Source organism: Mus musculus, chromosome 8, assembly GCF_000001635.26.
Source record: "Mus musculus strain C57BL/6J chromosome 8, GRCm38.p6 C57BL/6J".
NCBI lineage: Eukaryota > Metazoa > Chordata > Mammalia > Rodentia > Muridae > Mus > Mus musculus.
In genome coordinates, this window is record NC_000074.6 from 41,239,180 (window position 1) to 41,259,533 (window position 20,354).

At 40.3% G+C, this 20,354-nt stretch overlaps 1 protein-coding gene across 10 annotated transcripts in view; it reads left to right on the forward strand.

Moving 5' to 3' along the window:
- The first annotated feature begins 304 nt into the window (after nucleotides 1-304).
- Pcm1 (pericentriolar material 1) overlaps nucleotides 305-20,354 on the forward strand; it is a 94,605-nt gene continuing 74,555 nt past the window's right edge. For 7 of the 10 annotated variants that reach the window (XR_001778411.2, XM_006509298.3, XM_006509300.3 and 4 more), the window contains exons 1-4: nucleotides 305-784; nucleotides 16,817-16,931; nucleotides 18,612-18,857; nucleotides 19,858-20,127. Coding sequence is in view for 9 of the 10 variants with exons in the window: in XM_006509298.3 (XP_006509361.1) it covers nucleotides 16,836-16,931; nucleotides 18,612-18,857; nucleotides 19,858-20,127 (612 nt within the window). In the remaining variant the exon portion in view is untranslated. The remainder of the gene's footprint in view (nucleotides 785-16,816; nucleotides 16,932-18,611; nucleotides 18,858-19,857; nucleotides 20,128-20,354) is intronic. The other 3 variants (XM_017312615.2, XM_006509299.3, NM_023662.3) reach the window with 3 other exon arrangements.

Consider the following 20,354-nt stretch of genomic DNA (forward strand, 5'->3'; position numbering starts at 1 on the left):
TCCACCGACTAAGCACACATGACATACTGATTTAATATCCTTGCTAAAATTAGGGGTTAGATTGTAAAGGCTCATCAGTATCCTTCGTGATAGGAAAGTGGGTAGGAATGCACTACAAGGGTTCCCAGTCTTCCGGTCTCCATCTGGAAGCTCATGCCTCCACAGAAAATTAGAAAGCGCCCGGAGACTTGCAGTGAGCTAAAGCACTTATAAACCCCACAGGCCTCAAGCCTTAAAAAACACAGCGGAGCCATCTGGCAGGCGCACAGCACACTGGGATTTGTAGTTCCGTTTCTTTTGGCTACCCAGTTGAGTGGGCATTCTGGGATGTGTAGTTCCCAGGTTGTTCGTCTGCACAAATCTTTTCCTGACTAGAGGGGCGGTACGTGACTCCACGGAAGGCCCGAGCGTCACGTGACTCAGGTCACCGCACGCCCGGAGTTCGCACTGCGGCTCCAGCCCCGGCGAGTTCTCGCCCCCGCGCAGCCGTTGCCGAGGAGACCGCGCTCGTCTCGCGGAGCGTTGCGCCCCCCCCCCCCTCTGCAGTTCCCCCGCCCCCCACTCTTCTCCCACCACAATGAGGTCCTAAGATGGCGGTGGCTGCGGCGGTTGGCGCCTAGTTAGCTAATGTAGAGAAGGCGGCCATTGGGGCTTTGGGCAGTCGAGGGGGATTTGTGGGCCTCCCTTCCGCGGTCTTGGAGGAAGAACCGCTGCCGGCGGCGGCTCCTGGAGGGGCGGCCGACCGCCACTCGGCCCTTGGCAGGAGGGGCGGCTTCGTTTCCAGGTAACGCGGCCCTGGGCCACCGCGGGCCGGAGCACAGGGTGGTTCGAGGCGGGCGCGGCGCTGGAAGCGGCCTGGGGCCACGCCTGCCCGTTTTAACTCTGAGGTCCCATGGCTGCGCGATCCTTCCCCACCCCCAGGCTGTCATCGGCTCCTCTCGGCGCCGACTGACACGCTAGCTCTGGCGAGCGTCTGGGACGACGCTGGCTGGCGCCTCCACGATCTTGGGGCGTCCCATGTGAGGACCGCTCGCCCGGTGCTGGAGATTTCACCCCCCTCCAGGGTGGAGGGGAAGGTTGCCTTGTAGTTCGGGGTGATGAGTTCCGAAAGAAACTGGCCTTGGCGGCCCGAGGCCCCGGGGACCGCCATCCCTCCCAGCCCACCCGCCGAATTCCATCCTGGGAGGGGTCCCGGGCGGCCCGGATCCTCCTGGGTGCAGAGAGTCTGTGGCCCGGGAGTTTTCTGCGGTCCCTTTTATTCTTGGAGCAGGAAGGCCCCTGGAGGCGTTCCTGACTCCTGCTAGTAGGTTCTTTTCGCTAAGAAAATGTTAATTTAATAATCCTTCTCCGCGCTCCTCCCACTGCCCCTTCTTCACCCCTTCGGGAAGATCCAGTTTCTTTACATCTAGAATGGGTGGTGGGGGGGCGAGGGGGAGACTGGGGATGGGTGGGTGGGAGGGAAGCGAGATGTCCAGTGGGATTCTGGCAGCCTGGCTTGCTTTGCAGAGACTGCTGTTAAGGATTAGGTGTTCGGCCCCCCTGTGGGGGCGTCTGCGTGAACCAACTTTTCCTCTCGCGCTAGCCTGGTCCAAACCCAAAACAAAACACAAAACGTTTTTTTCCTCCCCTTTCTTTCATGGCGGTATTAGGATTGGTGTGGGAACTACGGGTGACAGATCGTGCTTTGGCGCTTAGAAGAAGCGGGCTTTCTGGGTGCCCCTACCGCCTCCTACCCCCGCCCCATAACCGCTTTCCAGACCCCGCCTTCGGTGTTCTCTGGTTACTAGAGCCGGTGTTCAAGAGCTTTTTGTGCACCTGCTTCTGCCTTTTCCCTATCACCTTCCTGGTCAGGGCCACTGGCTGGCGTCGTTAATACCGAATTTCGCACTTGAAGGTACACCTCGGTAAATGTAGTTAAAAAAAAAAAAAGAATTCTCATGCCTAAAGCTTTTTTAAAAAATAAGAGAGTAACAAGTTCTTGAATAGTTTGAGTAACAGGGATTTAATGACTTAATCAGGAGAGTACATTTTCTTCAAGGGTCTTTAGATGGCAGCTGCGGGCTATTTTCATTATATTCCAAAGTGAGTGTTAACACCCAAAGCGTTTGGAAGGATCTTAGAGACTTGGGGTATCTAAACGTCTTTGTTAATGTAAATTGAGTTTAAAATTATTTATAAATTACATATTTTTAATTATCTGAAACGATAGGTCATAAATTTAGTGCTTTCTTTCTAAGTATAAAGTGTAAGAATTTACTGGGTTTTTAAAATTTTAATAAGCAGACAGTTGCTTTGAACCGTGGAACAGAAAGGTATTTCTGAAATGGGGAAAATTTGTTTTTGACACCTTAGTGTGTTAGTTTCATATGTATTAAAGTTGGGAACACTTTATACTGGGCTATGCTGTCTAAAAGCTGGTGCAGGGTTGAAGGGTCTATTTAGTAAGCACACACTTTGGGTGTGCAGCCTTCTGACCTGCCATTTTGGTGTATCTTCATCCTTTGAGAGCTGTGCCGCTCCTACTAGCTAAATAAGATGATTTATACAGTAGTACTTTCTGGGAGTCCCTTGTCTTTAATTTTTTTTTTTAAACTCATTTGAGTTTGAATTGTCATAAGACAATTATTTGGGTAGCTTCAATTTCCAAGTCCATTTCTCTCAAGTTATGGCCTTCCACATTCTTTATCTGGCTTTATCTTTCTTTCATGATCTTTTCTGCTTGCTTAAATTTGTTATACCAACAACTGACAGGCATTGATTTAGTTATCTGAAATTACTTCGAACGTTAGTAGCCTTGCCATATTGGGATGTAAGTTCAGTTAAAGTTAAAAGAAGTCATGAAGGCTGTCTAGAAGATAAATGGCTAGGGCTAGCTTATTGATCGAGTAGTTGCCTAGCATGTATTATTGTTCTGCATTTGCTCTCCAACACCAAATAAACAGAAATGATGGTGGATGCTTGTAAAAATCCCCTCATTAGGGATATAGACGCGGGAGGTTTAAGGTCCCCCCCCACCCCCGACCTGGGATGCATGAAATGCTGTATAAAAATGAAGAAATATAATGGCTAAAGGATGAGAATAGAAGAGATTTTGTTTAAAATATTTTAGAAGTAATTGCTCTTTAGTGTGTATGTATGTATGTGTGCATCATGCATGCGTCTCTCTTCAGAAGGAATCTGAAGTTACTTCTCCCATGCTGTTTTAAGAAAAGCCAGGCAAGTGACATATACCTGTAGTCCCAGGAGTTGGGTAGCTGAGACAGTAGGATCAGGAATTTGGGGCTAGCCTGTCCTATAGAGCCAGACACAGTCTTGAAAAAAAAAAAATCATACACACACACACACACATTAATTGTGTGTTTTGTCTGCATGTATGTATGTGCACTATTTCTTTGCCTGGTTCCAGCAGAACTCAGATGAGGGTGTCAGATTCCCTGGGACTGTTAAAGAGGGTTGTGATCAAACTGTGGGTGCGGGGGGGGGGGACGGACGGACGGGGGACCTGGGTGAGTTCAGTCTCTCTTTTGTGTTTGAAACAGGGTCTCATATACCCCATATAGGCTGGCCTCTAGTTCAGTGTGTAGTTGAGGAAAACCTTGATTTATTTGTGCCCACTTCCCAAGCACTGTGAGTTCAGGTGTATGCCACCATGACCTGCTAGAAATCCTATTTTAAAAGTTGTTTAATTCTTGCTTTCTGTGAAAGCAAACATATTTAAACTCCCTTATGAGGACTAGAAGTGAGACTTATGCAGGACTACAGACCGGTAGTTGATTTATATCTCAATTACAGTTCTGCTCTTGTTTTTTTATGCTGGCAGGTTATAACAAAACAATAGGCAAAATGGAACTTAGAAAAAAATCAAATGTGAGTGTTTAATGCCAAATGATTGCATTGTATTGCATTGTGGCTGGCATTTTGTGAGATGAAAAAGAATTACACTTATAAAATAATTTTACTAAAAGGAAAAATTAGGGAAGATGGATAAGAGTAATGAAATATAGAGTAGCTGACTTAATTCACATGGGAAGACTTGGGCTTTTCTTGGTGAGACTTGCCCCATCCATGGTAAAGGAGCAAATGTCAGCTGAGGTGGAAAACCCAGAAAGGAACAGTGACATGTAACAGTAACTTTTATTCTACTGATGCAATCAATTGTGGTCTCCAAGCCTGCTTGGCCTCAAACTAGCTCTAACAATATGTTCTAATCTTCTGGCTCCTTCTCATTCTCTGTCTAGCTTGTTCTCTCTTGAACCCGTCTCAGTTAAACTCTCCTGGTAAAACTCCTTTCTCTTTCTCTGTTAAGTAGCCTCTCTTTTCTCTCTCCGTGAGAGTTGGACATATCCTATTCTGTCACATCTGTCTCTGATTTGTCTGACAAATTTTGTTTGCCACTCAATTAGATGTAATTTTCAAGCATGTGTATTCCTTCTACAACTAACTTTACCTTCATTGTTTGGGATTAAAGGTGTGTGCTAAGGGCTGAGCCACACTACAACTAGAAACAGGTTTTTCCAGTAAATAACACAAACTCGGGGTTCACAGTGTGAACAAACATCCTGCAACAGTCATGTTAGGGGATTTTTGTTTGAAGCTAACAGGCAATGCATTCATTTTATAAATTTGAGTGCTTTTAATACACTGTGTATTGACAAATGTTTGGGAGCCATTGAGCAAAATAGACAAGCTGTATTACCCCATGACAGTGCATTTATGTGTGTGTGTGTGTGTATAAAACTAACTTATATGATTAAAGTCATGTTAAAAGTCAAAGCCAAGGCAATATCACTTTGAAAGGGTGTGAGTAGAAGCAAAGAAAGCAGGTAATTGGTGTTCTAGAGTTAATAGAAGGAGCAATTAGGAAAGTCAAGGATGCTAACAGGACATTTTATATTACTTGGTTTGGGGCAAGAATGCAAAAGATTAGTGAAGAGAAAGAAAAATAGCTCATTTTTAAAAAACCTCTGAATTTATTTATTTACTTATTTATTATGTGTGAATGTGTGTGTACTTGGGCACATAGGTAGAGGTCAGAGGACACCTTGTAGAATCAGTGCTCTCCTTCATTGTATGGGTTCAGGAGTCAAACTCAGATTGTTAGGCTTGGTGGCAAGTACTTTTATCTGCTCAGAGCCACCCCACCAGCTCAGCTTTTATTGAGTTTTTATTTTTTAAGTCTTAAGTAGAAAGGACAATGGCAAAGATCTCCTGTGGGAATGTTGTTTTTGTTGTTGTTTGGTGGTGCAAGCTCCAGGGAGCCTTTTGCCTGTGCTCTCCCAGTGTTGAGATTGCAGCTTCATACCACAGCTATTTTATGTGGGTGCTGGGAATCTGAATTCAGAGCCTCATCCTTTATCAAGTGCTTCGCCAACTGAGCTGACTCTCCAGGACTCCTTAGAAAAGTTTTATAGGAGGAGATACTAGTACCTTTGAGAAATTTACTGAATGTTAATATATTGAGAATTGAGACATATGCATATGTTATTTGGCTTTATAGTTTTTCCTCTTTATAGTTTTATTTTCAGTTCTCTCTCTCTCTCTCTCTCTCTCTCTCTCTCTCTCTCTCTCTGTAGGTTGCACATGAGTACCCATAAAGGCTAGATGATGGCAAATTACCTAGAATTGGAGTTACAGGTGGTTGTGAGCCATTTGACATAGGTGCTGAAAATGGAACTCAGATCCTCTTTGAGATGCATGTGCTCTTAATCACTGAGCCGTCTCTCCAGCTCCAGCTTTCTATATTTCTTTTTTACTTGTGTCAGGATCTCATGTTGCTCAGACTGGCACTGAACCTGCTGTAGCCTCCTGTCTCCACAAGTGTTAAGATTACAGACATAAGTTGCCATAACCGGTTCTAGCTTTATGCTAATTTTGCTTCAATATTAGGGTACCCTTTAAACATACTTTATATATACTATTAGGTTTTTTTTTTTTTAACAAAATATCAACCAATCATTTTTATCAGTTGAAGACTCAGGGGCCAGGTGTGGGAGGGTTTGGGGAGTGGAATTTGCTAGCTCAGAGAGGCAGAGAAAGCCAGCTGACCTTCCTTCTTAGCCAGCTTCCACTTCCCAGCACGAGTCCCCTCTTTCATGATGCCATCTCAAAACTTCATCTTCAAACTGAGTGCTCCTCCCTTCTACTTCCTATGTTCTGTCTGTCTGTCCTCCTGACTCCCTCTTACTCTATGTTTTCTTCGTAGTAATTTTGATACTTCCTGTCAACTGATTGTTTGCTCCGCTTCTTGACCTATGGTTGACTTTATTTAACCCTGTTTACAATATTCAAGCAGAAGGCTCCTGTATTAAAGGTTTGTGCTAAAGCTGATGCACACCACAACTAAAAACATGTTTTTCAGTAGATAACACAGTCTTGGGGTTCATAGTGTGATCAGATATCCTGCAACAATTAGGTTATTAAATATTGTTGTATGAGTTTTTCTGAGGAACCTAGTTCACCCTACTAAAAGAAGGCAGGGACACCACAGAAATGATTCTATTCAGCAGTAGCACATTTAATTAGAGGGTTACTTACATGAGCATGGGCAGGCACGCCATCAAAGAACAGTCTCTTTTTTCCCAGCCATTGTTAATTGTATATTCCTAGAGTGGAGTGGCCTGTGCACCTCAGGAGACTCTCTCCATGAGAGACTGACAGTGGTCTCAGTGTTACATAGATTTCATGATCTGATTTCAAAATGTCACCAGAGCCCAGAGCCCAGACCTCTTCCATGTTAGTACACTTTTAGCCCTCTCTTCCACAGTGTTCCCTGAGCCTTGTGTATGAGTAGAGAGGGAAAGTCATACAGATGGATGATATTTTCTCCCATTTAATGGTGAGCATTGGGTTACTTTGTTACAGCAACAGTGACTTGCTCTCAGTTCTTGTACTGCTTTTGAGGCTCTTCTGTTGCTTCTGTCCAAAGCAAAAAGAACCTTTCCCAGCCAGGGTTGACAGCAACAATAGTTTATGGGCATAAACATAAATGTTTAGAAGAATTTTGATGGGAAGAATTTTGAAGGTGTGTCATGTACATAGCTGGCCATAGCTCTCTCATTGGGGCCTGTCACCTCCTTAGCCACAACTGTTTGTTTTAGAAACATTAAATTTAAAGTTTACACCCCTCTTCTGGAGTTAAGCCTTAAAACCCACCAGAAAGTAATTTTTATACCTCACAAAAGTCATGGCACTTAAACCAATGAGTTGCATCTTGATTTGCGTTCGTATGGTGTCAACATACCTGAATAGTATGGAGACAGCAACCCCCAGTCCAGCCTCTATACTTGTTGGTTTTTAGGGGTTTCTTAGAGCACTAAGAACGATAGCCATCAAGAAGGGAGCTCACACTAATTCGATTTCTCTATTTCTCTATATTCTGACCGATGATGTGCTGTGTTAAGAGATGTAGGATCTTTTTTTTTTTTTTTTTTTCGAGACGGGGTTTCTCTGTGTGGCCCTGGCTGTCTTGAAACTCACTTTGTAGACCAGGCTGGCCTTGAACTCAGAAATCCACCTGCCTCTGCCTCCCGAGGGCTGGGATTAAAGGCATGTGTCACCGTGCCCGGCAAGATGTAGGATCTTAACATACAGTTACGACATGCAACCAATGTCAGTGGCAATATTTTGTATTGAACCTTAGAGGGAGGTAGCCTGCCCATGGTATTGGTGTTAGTAGTAGTCTTGTGGCTTCTGAGAGTGCCTTTTACAATTAGGCATACATATATCCTTAACTGATATTTTTGTTTACCTAGGCACAGATTATTGTAGGGCTTTCTTCACCACTTTCTCAGTGTTATAATTTATGCCTTATCCAACCATAAACTTCCAAGAGTGCCTGGCCTCTGTACCTTACGTGAATAATTTCCCATCCTTGTACCTTTAGTTGTGTTTGTACTTTCAGATGCTTTTCTAAATCTGTAAGGCACTCAAGCTAGCGTTAGGTCCTCTTAATAGAGTGTAGGTAGGATCTCTGAAGGACTAGCATAGTTTGTTCTAGGCTTGTGCCATTTAGTCTTGTGACTCTGCACCAAAGGCCATACAGGATCTAAGGGATACATATACAGCTAGTAAGGCCCATTACAGCACAAAAAGATCCAGTGTTTTTATCAGTTCTTCTTTAAAAGGGCATTTTTGGATACAGTTGTGTGGATAGGATTGTAGTCTACAATTGTTCTCTAGGAATTGTTCCACCTCCTCATCCTGGGGCATGTGTCACATATCCCTACCTCCTGAGTAAAGGGGAGGTTGGGAGTGACACTATGCCCGCAGCCTGCTCTCAGTATTGGACTTTGTGGGCCTGTCACTCTGGGATAGCTCTGCAGCCACCACACTTCCAGTACATTAGCTATACCTGGCTGCAAAAAGTACCTTGGCTGAGCAAAGTGAATCGAGTTCCGTTGTGCCCTCAGCTAAAGAGTAAGGTGAAGTGTTCAGGCCTAAAGCCTTCCAAAACCTCACCAGTACAGCGTTTGCCTGTCTTTCCATCCCCCCATCCCCCCCCAAACCGGAACAAATCTTTCCACATTTGCTTTTGTCCACAATAATACCTTTTTCTTTTTCCTTCTTACCCTCTTAATTGCTTATATACTTCATTAACCTGATTTACAGGCCTATCTAAATCACATCTGCTGAAGCCTCTTCTACTTTTTAAAGATACTTACCCACTGTGAGGTTTGGCATAGCTACAAGATATCTACTGTCTTAGGGTTTGAATTCCTGCACAAAACATAACCAAGAAGCAAGTTGGGGAAGAAAGGGTTTATTCAGCTTACACTGCCATGTTGCTGTTCATCACCAAAGGAAGTCAGGTACTTGGAGGCAGGAGCTGATGCAGAGGCCATGGAGGATGCTGTTTACTGGCTGGCTTCCCCTGGCTTGCTCAGCTTGCTCTTTTTTTGTTTTTGTTTTTTTCGAGACAGGGTTTCTCTGTATAGCCCTGGCTGTCCTGGAACTTACTTTGTAGACCAGGCTGGCCTTGAACTCAGAAATCTGCCTGCCTCTGCCTCCCAAGTGCTGGGATTAAAGGCGTGTGCTACCACACGTGCCTCTTCACCTTGCTCTCTTCTAGAACCCAGGACTACCAGCCCAGGGTTGCCACCACCTACGCAGTGGGCTGGGCCCTCCCCTCTTGATCACCAATTGAGAAAATGCCTTACAGTTGGATCGCATGGAGGCATTTCCTCAAGGGAGGCTCCTTTCTCTGTGATAACTCCAGCTGTGGCAAGTTGACACACAAAAACCAGCCAGTACACCTGCACCAGAACTGAGGCCTCCATTGAATTTCCTTTTTCTTATCTCTGTAGTGAACATAATCCAGTCTAGCAAGGTGAAATGAGTATCATATACTGCCTTTGTCGGTACCTCATTTTCAGCCTCCTCTAGGTTTTTCTCATGTGTCCAAGTTTGTTTGTTTCATTTGGTTTGGTTGTTTTTAAATTCTGAGGAGGGTATTTAGCACTTATTTCTATTCTTTCTTCCTTAGGCTGTCTCACCAGCTATGAGAAATACCAAGCCAATGACCCATCTCATCATCATCTTGATCCTCTTGATCCCCTTTAGCTGTCAAAGCAAAGACTAAAATGGAGGACATTAGCTGTATGTCTTTGCTAGGTGGTTCCTCCCTTACTTGGGCAAATTTCTTTGAGCAGAGTTCATCATCACTTGCATGTCTTACCTGCTGCTGCAGCTTCCTTACAGTCCTATTCCAGATGTTTCTTTCAGGCAATGCAGTGTGTTCTCTGGTGCATCAGCCATTTGAGGGTATGCTTGAACTCATTTAGAGGATCATAATTCATTAAGAAGGCATGCCACCTTATAAGACAGATGAATATAGTCCCTAGGCGTTCTGCCCTGACTTTCCCTTTGGGCAGATAGCTTAGTTTTAGTTACAAGACTTAAAACCTATGGTAGGAACAGTGTAGCTGTTAGAACAGCAAGCAAGCACACTGTTTGGTGCCACATGGAGAACTGCCTTAGTGGGTTTTTCTCCTTGAACATGTCTCCTCAGAGAGTTTTAGTTGTAGCAAGGATAATCCAGCTGCTCCTCTTAGACTAATAATTAAGCCCTTATTTGGGTATTAAGTTTTGTTGCTCTTTCTAGGTAGAGGTGAACAAAAAGTCTGATCATGGCTGGATGATGGAGGTGCACACCTTTAATCCCAGCACTCAGGAGGCAGAGGCAGGCAGATCTCTATGGGTTGGAGGGCAGTCTGGTTTACAGAGCTAGTTCTAGGACAGCCAGGTTTACACAAACCCTGTCTCAGCCCCCACTCCCCACAAAGTTTGATCACTCTGTTGCTCACCAACAACAAACCAAAGAAACATCCAAGCCGATGAGTCAGCTTTATTGGGTTTACTTACAGGAATATAGGTGACCCCACATAGCTAAGTCATAGGGCTAGAGGGGAGTGGTTATGCCGTGTTGCTCTTTCAGAGGAACTGAGTTTGGTTTTCAGCACCCGTATATTGGGTTGTGAGCTGCCTGTATATAAAGATAATATCTTATGCACTGTGTAAAAGCATTCACCTATCAATAGAATGCTTATTGGCCAATGGTCTGAGGCCAGATTAAAAGGTGGGACATCTGACAGAGAGAGGAATTCTGGGTTTCAGTCAGGCACAGGGACATGAGTCTGGATATAGAAGATGGTTGCGTGAAACTGAAGACCAAGTAATCAGCCACATAGTGGGACTTAGAATAAATGGGATAATTAAGATATGAGCTACTTGGAGAATAGGCCCAAGCTTATGGCCTAAGCATTTAGTTATAAATGTAAGTCTCAGAGGCATAATTTTGGGGAACTTGTGTATGGGTGGGAAAGCCCACAGTTACAGTTAGAAATGATGCCCAACATGGAGCATGAGCCTACAACGACCCTGAGATTAAGAGTCTCTTGAAATACCGACTAAACTAGCTGGGTAAGTCAAACTCCAGGGAATCCAATATCCTTCTAGTCCCTGTGGTCCCTTATGGCATTACATACATGCACACACACACACACATCTTTTAAGGTCATACTCTAGTAGTGAAGTCCTGAATGCTTTGTAGTTGGAGTTCTGCCTTTAGATAGCTTTCCCTCTCCTACATACTAGAGAACTCCCAAGACCACATAAGCTGGCTTGTGGAACACAAGAATGGTAGGCACATCAGAAGGAGTTAATTGCTAGAATCTGAAGTGAAGGTCTAATCCGTGATCTCAATGAGGGAATATTAGTGGGTTTAATCTTGAACAGATCTTATGCACGTAGCTGCTCTCATTTCAGGATTGTAACAGTCATGTCACGCCTGGAGTCCAAAGTTCACAGCATCTATCTGTGTAACATCATAGCTAGCAGTTTATCTTACTAATCCAGAGAGATTTTATGTTTTTAAAACATTTCTTAATTTATTTTGAGGAGGGGCAGCTCATGTAGAGGTCAGAGAAGAGTAGTCAGTTCTCTATACCATGTGACATCTGAGGGTAATTGTAACTCTGGGGGCTTTTCTATGCCCCTCTTATTCCCAATAAATGACACAGAGACCTTAGGTTTATTAACAAGCTGCAAGCACTATGGCTGGGTAGATACTCATCTATTCTAACTCAGTCATACTTGCCTGGACTACTTCCCAGCCATGTGCCCATGTGAGTTTGCCCTGGCTTGCTCTGCTCCATTGTGTGTCCTTAGTCCCTTGGAGACCTGCTCAAGGAAAATCCTCCTGGTTCTTCTCTTTCTCTCTTTCCTTTTCCCCCTCTCTGTCCTTGGGATCCCTAGCTGGGATAGGAAATTCTGCCTGCCTTCTTCTCCTGCCCAGCTATTGGCTAATCAGACTTCATCAACCAGAGAAATGGAAAACCGTCTTTACACACCACTGACATAGGAGATGATCCAGTCATCCTGACCGTGCCAGTGTGCAACAGTGCAGTGCAGACGGCAGCCAGAGCTCTGGGCACAGAAGTCAGCGTCTGAAGTGCACAGTGCACAGAAGCATCCCTGTGCATTCCTGCTCTGCTTCTTTACTTAGGGCTCTAAATTTAGCACAAGTTTAGAATGTAAAACATTTTCTCCTCAAATACATTTTTTAGTTTGTTCCAATATACTAGTTGTTGAGAAAAGATTTAAAAAAAATTTGATATTTTCTCCAATTTATATAGTTTTTATTTTAGAAATTTATATAGTGTTTAAAATCCATGATCTATGCATACATCTTTAGAACAAGCTGTGAGTTTTAGTTATAAATTTAGCATAAGTTTAGGATGTAAAACATTTTCTTCTCAAATATATTTTTAGTTTGGCAGTGCTGGGATCAAATTCAGGGTCTTACACATGCTAGGCAAACTCTGAACTGCTGAGTTACATCTCCAGCCTTATTTTTGGTGTTCTGTTTTTGTTTTGAGATAGATTTTCACTCTGAAGCCAAGTGTGCCATTGAATTTGCCAATCTCTTTCCTTATCCTTCCTAGTACTAGGATTTCAGGTTTGAGCTACACCATGGCCAGCATCTTGCCAAATACATTCCTAATATATATTAAAGTGGGCTTACTTTATAACTTTACTTACAGAAAGTATAGTATATCCCATTCAAGGAAAATTTTAATATTTAAGGTTTTTTGCTTAATAAATAATTGTCCTATTTACTTATTTTTAAGTGTGTGTGTGTGTGTGTGTGTGTGTGTGTGTGTGTGTGTGTGTGTGTGTGTTCATGCATGAAAGTGGCTGCATTTGTGCCAGGAACACATGGAATACATAGGGAGGTTGGGTGTTGATTCTCATCTTCCATCTTGTTTGAGACTGGGCCTTTCTTATTGGACATTGCTGTTGCCCATACATTTCTAGGCAGGAGTCTCCTGTCTGCTTTCCATCTCCTCTATAGGAGCATTGCTTGTACTCCTGCATTAAGCTTTTGCCTAGGCTATGGGGATTTGAACTCAGGCTGCTGGGCTTGTGTGTTGAGTACTTTACCTGACAAGCCACTTTCTCAGTCCCACTTTTTCCTTTTAAAACAATTTGCTTTTAGTGCTTTTAAATACAGGCTCACTTTTATTGCCTGTCTAATTTTGAGCTATTTCTTATTCATCCAAGATATTGCATGTAGAATATGTTCAATGACTGTTCATTGTTCAAGTAAGTCTTAGTTCAGTGTGCATGTGTCTATGGGTATTAATTATTTTAAAAGTTTTTCAATATATTTCTAACATGCAATAGTGTAAATGATTGTGTTAAATTATATAAATAAGAGAAAAAAGGTAAAAGTTACTGTATTTCTCATTCATAATTAGTAATTAAGCATATGCATAATTTTCGATGTTGTTTTTTTCCTCTCATGTAACTTCTCCATAAATAAAGATGCTGCATTGTCTAGCCTTTATAATTGATACATTTGGAAGGATGCTTAGCATTCTAAAAATCAGTGGATGTAAAACTGTTGGCCTGGTAGCGTTTATCCTGTCATTTCATAGGATAACATCCAGTTACTTTTTAAGTTTAGCATGCTTAAAGCCCAATGTTACCTCCTTGCCCCTTATTTAAGACAGGCTAGATATGGAGAGGTATATTCACTGGGATGTAACAGTTTTGTTCTTTTTTGGGTGTGTGTGTGTGTGTTACTGTGTAGCTCTGGCTGTCCTGGAATTTGCTCTGTAGATTAAGTTGGCCTTGAACCATAGAGATCTGCCTGCCTCTGGCTCCAGAGTGCTGCTGGGATTTAAGGTGTGTGAGTTTTGATTCTTGGTACATTATTGCCAAAATGCCTTCTAGAAAGATGATACCAGTTTATATTCCTGCAGTAGCTGAGGATTCATTTTGCTTTTAGTGTCAGTCAGTATTAGAAAATAATTTATGTGGAATTTAGCAAGTTTAATACTTTATTTTCCCTTGCAGTTGGATTTTATTTTTATTTTATATACTTTTTATCTTGTTTTTCTTTTTTGTAAAGATGTTGGGGGCTGTAGATGTGGCTCAGCTAGTGAGAGCATTTACTGTTCTTGCAGAGGATCCTACCTTGGTTCTCAGTGTGTTAACTATATATTTCATACTTCTCAGATTCCTTCCCCCAATCTATCATTTTCTCTTGTCAGAATTTTTTGAGACTGACTTTTAATGTAAATACAATCTGAGATATTTCTTATTTGTGTTCTAAATTTAGTGAGACGACTTCTTGTTTAAAAAAAAGTGTTTTTTTTTCTTTCATTTGGCTTTATGAAAGTCCCATTTCATTGACACTTCTGTTTTTAATATGTTTATTATCTTGGTGTTGGGTAAAATGAGCTTTCTCTATGTGAAATGGCTAAAGCTTTAATGACAAAGACCTTTTTTTGACATTTTTCTGTTAACTTTTAGGAAGTAATGATATAGAAATATATTGGGCTATATCTTTGGGAGATGTGGGAAAACTATGGCTAAATACTGTTTCTGTGGTGTGCTGTGTTCTAGCTAAGGACATGTGTTAAAGCTCTTAAGTCTCTGTTAGGAAATTGTACAGTCTGTTGAACAGTCATATATTACAAAGTTTGAGGGATAAAATTCTTAATGCTGTGCTTTACCTCTGTTAACAATTATTACTAATTTTGTCTAGTTGAATGTATCTTTTGGATTATTGCATCATTTTTCCTCTTTAAAATTGTTCTTGGTGATATCTTGATGTTCTATACTTTTTAAAATGTATGTTCTTTAGCAATATTTTCTTTTTCCTATTATTACTTGTGTTTCATATTTTTCTGCTTGATAGAATTTTTTAAATAGGGTCAGGTAACAGATATACTGCATTTTTATTTTAATAAGATTTTCCTCTATGTCTTAAAGAATAATGTTGATAGCATATAGTATGCTTTTTAATTTCGGGAGGTGGCTCACTTGGTAAAATGCTTGTATTACAAATGCAAGGAATTGAATGACTTAAGTGTGGTCCCCAAAATCCAAGTGAAAATGCTGGGCCTGATGCCCAGCCAGCTAGTTTAACCTAATTGATGGATTCCTGGCTAAAGAGGAATCATGTCTCAAGGGAGGGGGCTGGTGGTATTTAAGATAACACCTGAAATTGTCTTACAGTCTCCATATGTATCCTCCCACACATGAATGCCCCCCCACATATACTTACTTACATGTCCATAAAAAGAAGATATGCTTCTTTTCAATATCTCCGAGAATTATTAAAATAGTAGCAGTGCTAGAGCACTTGCCTGCCACATGTAAGGCCTCAGGCTCTCTACTCAGCACCAAAAAGAGAGATGGCTTCCAAAACAAACACAGAATATGTAACAGTAAGTAAGTATTATATTTGAAGATGTTCAAGTTAGATGGATAGTGGTGGCACACGCCTTTAATCCCAGCACTCAGGAGGCAGAGGCAGGCGGATTTCTGAGTTCAAGGCCAGCCTGGTCTACAGAGTGAATTCCAGGACTGCCAGGGCTATACAGAGAAACCCTGTCTCAGAAAACTCAAAAAAAGAAAAAAGAAAGAAAAAAAAAAAGAAAAACGAAAAAAGAAAAAAAAGATTTTCAAGTTAATATTGTGTTGAATTTTATGTCACTATTTTTAGATAAAATTTTAATATGATTCTAGTAAAATTATCTGCCTGTTAAAGTTTATTTCTTTTGTTTGTAGTTAGTGACTTTCTGTACTAAAGTTATCCCCATGTTTCCTCCTTTATCTGCCCTCCTTTCAACATGGTAGGTAATCCATAGTAGAAATCCACAATCTTCCTTAAGAGCACTTGGAAACCGTTCTCATGGTCACTCCGGCCTCTGAGCCTCTGCTTCCGTGTCAGCTTCTATTTCTCCTCTCTGATCCAGGCATCATATTTAGTACCCTTAGTTTTTATATGTATATGTACTCCATGGGGTGTATTGCTAGGGTTGTCCGCACTTCTAATTCTAGTGCTTGGGGCTCTAAGACAGCCCAACTCAAAGCCAGCCTGGGCTATATAGGAAGCCCAATCTGAGAAAATAAACAGGGCCTATGGAGAAGGTCATCAGATAGAGACATGCCTGTCCCAAAACCTGACAACCTAAATTCAATCCCCAAGTTCCACAGCGGAAGTAGAGAACGGCCTCCTGCAGGTTATCTTTTGGCCTCCATACTTGCATTGTGGAGTATGGATGGATGGATGGATGAATGAATGAATGTAATTAAATCCTCAGACAACAACACTATCAAAGATTAAAAAAATAATTCTGAAGCCAAAAACCGCTGCAAGGAGGATTTATGAGTTTGGCAGACTTCAGGGAGATTGACACAACACTATGAGAGACAGTAAGCACTCATTGAAATGTGTTTAGTGCATTTGTTCTGTTTTATTTGGAACAAACTTTATTTTAAATAGCTTACTATAAGCTCAGGCTGGTCTAGAACACCTGATTCTCATACTTACCTCCTAGTACTGCGATTATAAGCATGTGCTACCATCTCCATTATATAATGTGTATATCATGTAGATCAATTTATCTGTGATACGTGTTTGATAGTGTATTCTTTTATATTTTTGGTTGTGAGCCTAGCCTTTAACAGCTGAGCCATCTCTCCAGCTCGATAGTGTATTCTTTAAGATAAGTGTTTGAAAGATTCCTTTATATTAATAAGTTTGATAGAATGCTTTAAAATCTGAAGATGGTTCAGCATATGAAAGTGCTTGCCATACAAACCTGATGACCTCAGATCACACAGTGGCAGGAGAGAACTGACTCCAGATAGTTGCTCTGACCTCTGCACACATGCTATGGTACATACATGTCTGCACTTACATACAAAAACATGCATATACACAATATAATTATTAGTACATTTTATAATAAAATAAAGTTTGTCTTTCTGTGTTAAAAATTAATTTTTACTTATTTTGCAGAGAATTAATTAAAGGCAACATGGCCACAGGAGGAGGTCCTTTTGAAGAAGTCATGCATGATCAGGACTTACCAAACTGGAGCAATGACAGTGTGGATGACCGACTCAACAATATGGTATGATGTTTTACTCTGGGTGGTATATTGTTGACCACTAATGTTCAGTGAGGCTCTCCCATCGATTGTATTTACTGAAACTCTGTAAAAACTGTAGGCAGATAGACTAAGGGACTCTTGGTTGAAGACACTTTAGCTGTAGTTAATAGAAAGCATGAATTAGCTTAAACAAAAAATGATTTATTAAAAGGAGGTGAAAGTGCTTTATGGAAGCCATGTTAAAGAGTATAGCTCAGTTTTAGGAAAGGAAAAAGAAACAGCAGAGTTGTTCGAAATTGCTTTTCACCTCTGTGCCTGTGCTTCTAAGACCTTTTCCCTAACCGAGCTTTCCCTTCTAGATCTGCCTTCTTTCTCTCTCTGCTTTGTGTCATATATTGAGATGGCCTTTTTAAAGATTTGCAGCCATGGAGGAACTTATATAATGACTAATTTAACATTATGATTATCTAGCTAAATTTGTTTAGATCTCCTTTTTTCACTTATCAGGATCATGAAAGGGATGAATTAAATAATATAAAAGGTTCACAGGACTACCCATACATGGAACAGTTCCTCGAGGGGCAAAATTTCCTAGAAGTGATGACAGTACTAAGCAGTTTTATTATAGTAGTAGTTAATCATCTTCCAGTATGGATAATGTAGGAATGCATAGTTGGTTTTTTTTTTTTTAATGAATTCAGTTATGAAGGTATGAGTAAATGTAAGTATTTTCTAGTTAAAATAGCATTTTGTTCTGAATTTATATAGTATGTAGTAGATTTTTGCCTATAAAATACTAATGGGGACAGTAGTAGTTATACTGGTGCTTGCCAAGTGCTAGGTATTATTCTAAATATTCATACATATTTTTAATCTTATTTTTAAGGTGCCCTATTTTAAAGGTTAAAAAAGCGATCCCATGTGAAATTACGGGATTTGCCTAGTGTTTCTTTAGTGGTAATTGCTTTAGAACCTAGGTCAATTGTATTTCTATCTTTTTTGTTATACATACAGATTTTCAACTAAAGGAGACCTGTTAAAGACGTATTTATTTCACTACTTAATTTAGAACAGTTTTTTTTTTAACCTTTTTAAGGTAAAGGTTTTACTATACAGCCCAAGCTAGCTGCCCTTGAATTCTTTTAAACATTCCAGCTTTTTTTTCTCAGTCCCTCAGTGTTGAGATTTATTGATATCAGAACAGATAGATGGAAAGAAGAGTTTTTAGAAATGCTTTTGAGGTGGGCCTAGTAGTGCATCCCTGTAGTCTTATACACGTAGACAATTGATAGACTGAAATAGGAGAATCATGAGTTCAAGAATAACCTGGATTGTATGGTGAATTCAAGGCAGTCAGAACCAACAAGACCTTATTTCAAAAAAGAAACTATTGAAAATATTTAAATTGATTTGCATATTGAGATTTGTGATTTGGAGCTTAATATTTATTATCAGTAATAGGAAGGTAATAGGCTTTTTAAAGATCAAGCTGAAATATTAGGATAGATGTAATAATGAAAAACAAACAAACAAACAAAACAGATTTCACAGAAATAAATCTCTAAGGTAGAGTATTTGTGTGTGAAAATGTCTTGGAATTTTAATATCCACATCAAAGTTCTGTTTTTGTTTTTTGAACATACTAAATTATTTTTCTGGTTTGAATTGGTCAGATTAACTTTTGCTTTTACTTTTTTAAAGGAGTGGGGTGGCCAACAGAAGAAGGCCAATAGATCATCAGAAAAGAATAAGAAAAAGTTTGGTGTAGCAAGTGATAAGAGGGTAACTAACGCTATTTCTCCGGAGTCATCGCCAGGAGTTGGAAGGCGAAGAACAAAGATTCCACATACGTTTCCACACAGCAGATATATGACTCAGATGTCTGTTCCAGAGCAGGCAGAACTAGAGAAACTTAAACAGCGGATAAACTTCAGTGATTTAGATCAGGTTCGTGAATTGCTTTCAAAATAAGATATAAGGTGGGAAATACTTGAAATGGATTAAGTAGTGTATCTTAAGAATAAAAGATTGGGAAGAGTAAAAGTTTCTCTATCTGTGGGAAGAATTTTAAATTCTGAAGATGAGAAGCAAAGTTGAGAAGCAAAGTTACATTTTTACATTTGCCAAAGCTACTTCTCTCTGGGTTATTTTCTAATAGCTAGCTTAAATTATGAAAGTAGATTTAGCTAAGTAGATAAGTTTAGCATATTTATTGGATAAGTGTGAATGTGATTAGTTATATAAAGTTTAGAATATAACTAACTTATAATAAAGTTCACTAAAATGAAATTTAGATCTAATGGCAAATAGAAATGATAATAATCTCTTCACTGGTATTTTTACCAGTATTTTATTGTCACATCTCTGTCTTGCAGAGGTAGAGGTTTTCAAACATATAGAATAATAGGTTCAAGTCTAATATGACAGTGATCATGTAAATGATTATGTAAATGTACTATATACACATATGCCAGGCACTGAACTGATTTGTGTGTGCATGTGTATGTGTATATGGTGTTGGAGATTAAACCTAGGGTCTTAAAGATACTTTGTAAACAGTCTGTCTTGCTGTATTGCCAATTCTAAACTCCTTTTTCAGATAGTGTTTCATGTAAATCAATCATTGTGCTTATATTCTATTAGTTAATACCAATTCATTGGATCCAACACCTATACGAATTTTGTTAAATAAATAGCGATATGGACTATAATGTAGCCCACAGTACTTGTGTTAGACTAATCTTATTCATATTTATCAACTGCATTATCTCAAAAAATGAGAGTAATAACATTTTGATAATGTAGCATAATTTTGTAGATCTGAAGCTCAAAGTTCTTTTACAAAACTATAGACACCTCATCTAACCGTGAAACTAAGAACAGTGGAATCCTAAAAATTTGTTGAAAGATTAATGTTTATGTGATTTGGTTTCCTTTTTGTGTATAGAGAAGTATTGGAAGTGATTCTCAAGGTAGAGCAACAGCGGCTAACAACAAACGTCAGCTTAGTGAAAACCGAAAGCCCTTCAACTTTTTGCCTATGCAGATTAATACTAACAAGAGCAAGGATGCTACTGCAAGTCTTCCAAAGAGAGAGATGACAACGTCAGCACAGTGCAAAGAGTTGTTTGCTTCTGCTCTAAGTAATGACCTTTTGCAAAACTGTCAAGTCTCTGAAGAAGATGGGAGAGGGGAGCCTGCAATGGAGAGCAGCCAGGTAATAAAATGGCTTTATCTAAAAGGATAGACATGAAGATCCAAGCGGATTAGGCAATGCATGTAGAAATTTCAGTTAGGTGGAATTAGCTTTTCTCTAGCCCTCTTCAATAATCTACTATATTTATTTTAAGTAGAATGATACTTTATTTCTAAATGGTTGGGAAATTACATATTTGTGTTCATTAAATCTCTAACTTGTGAAATACTGAACTGCTAATTTTTTTT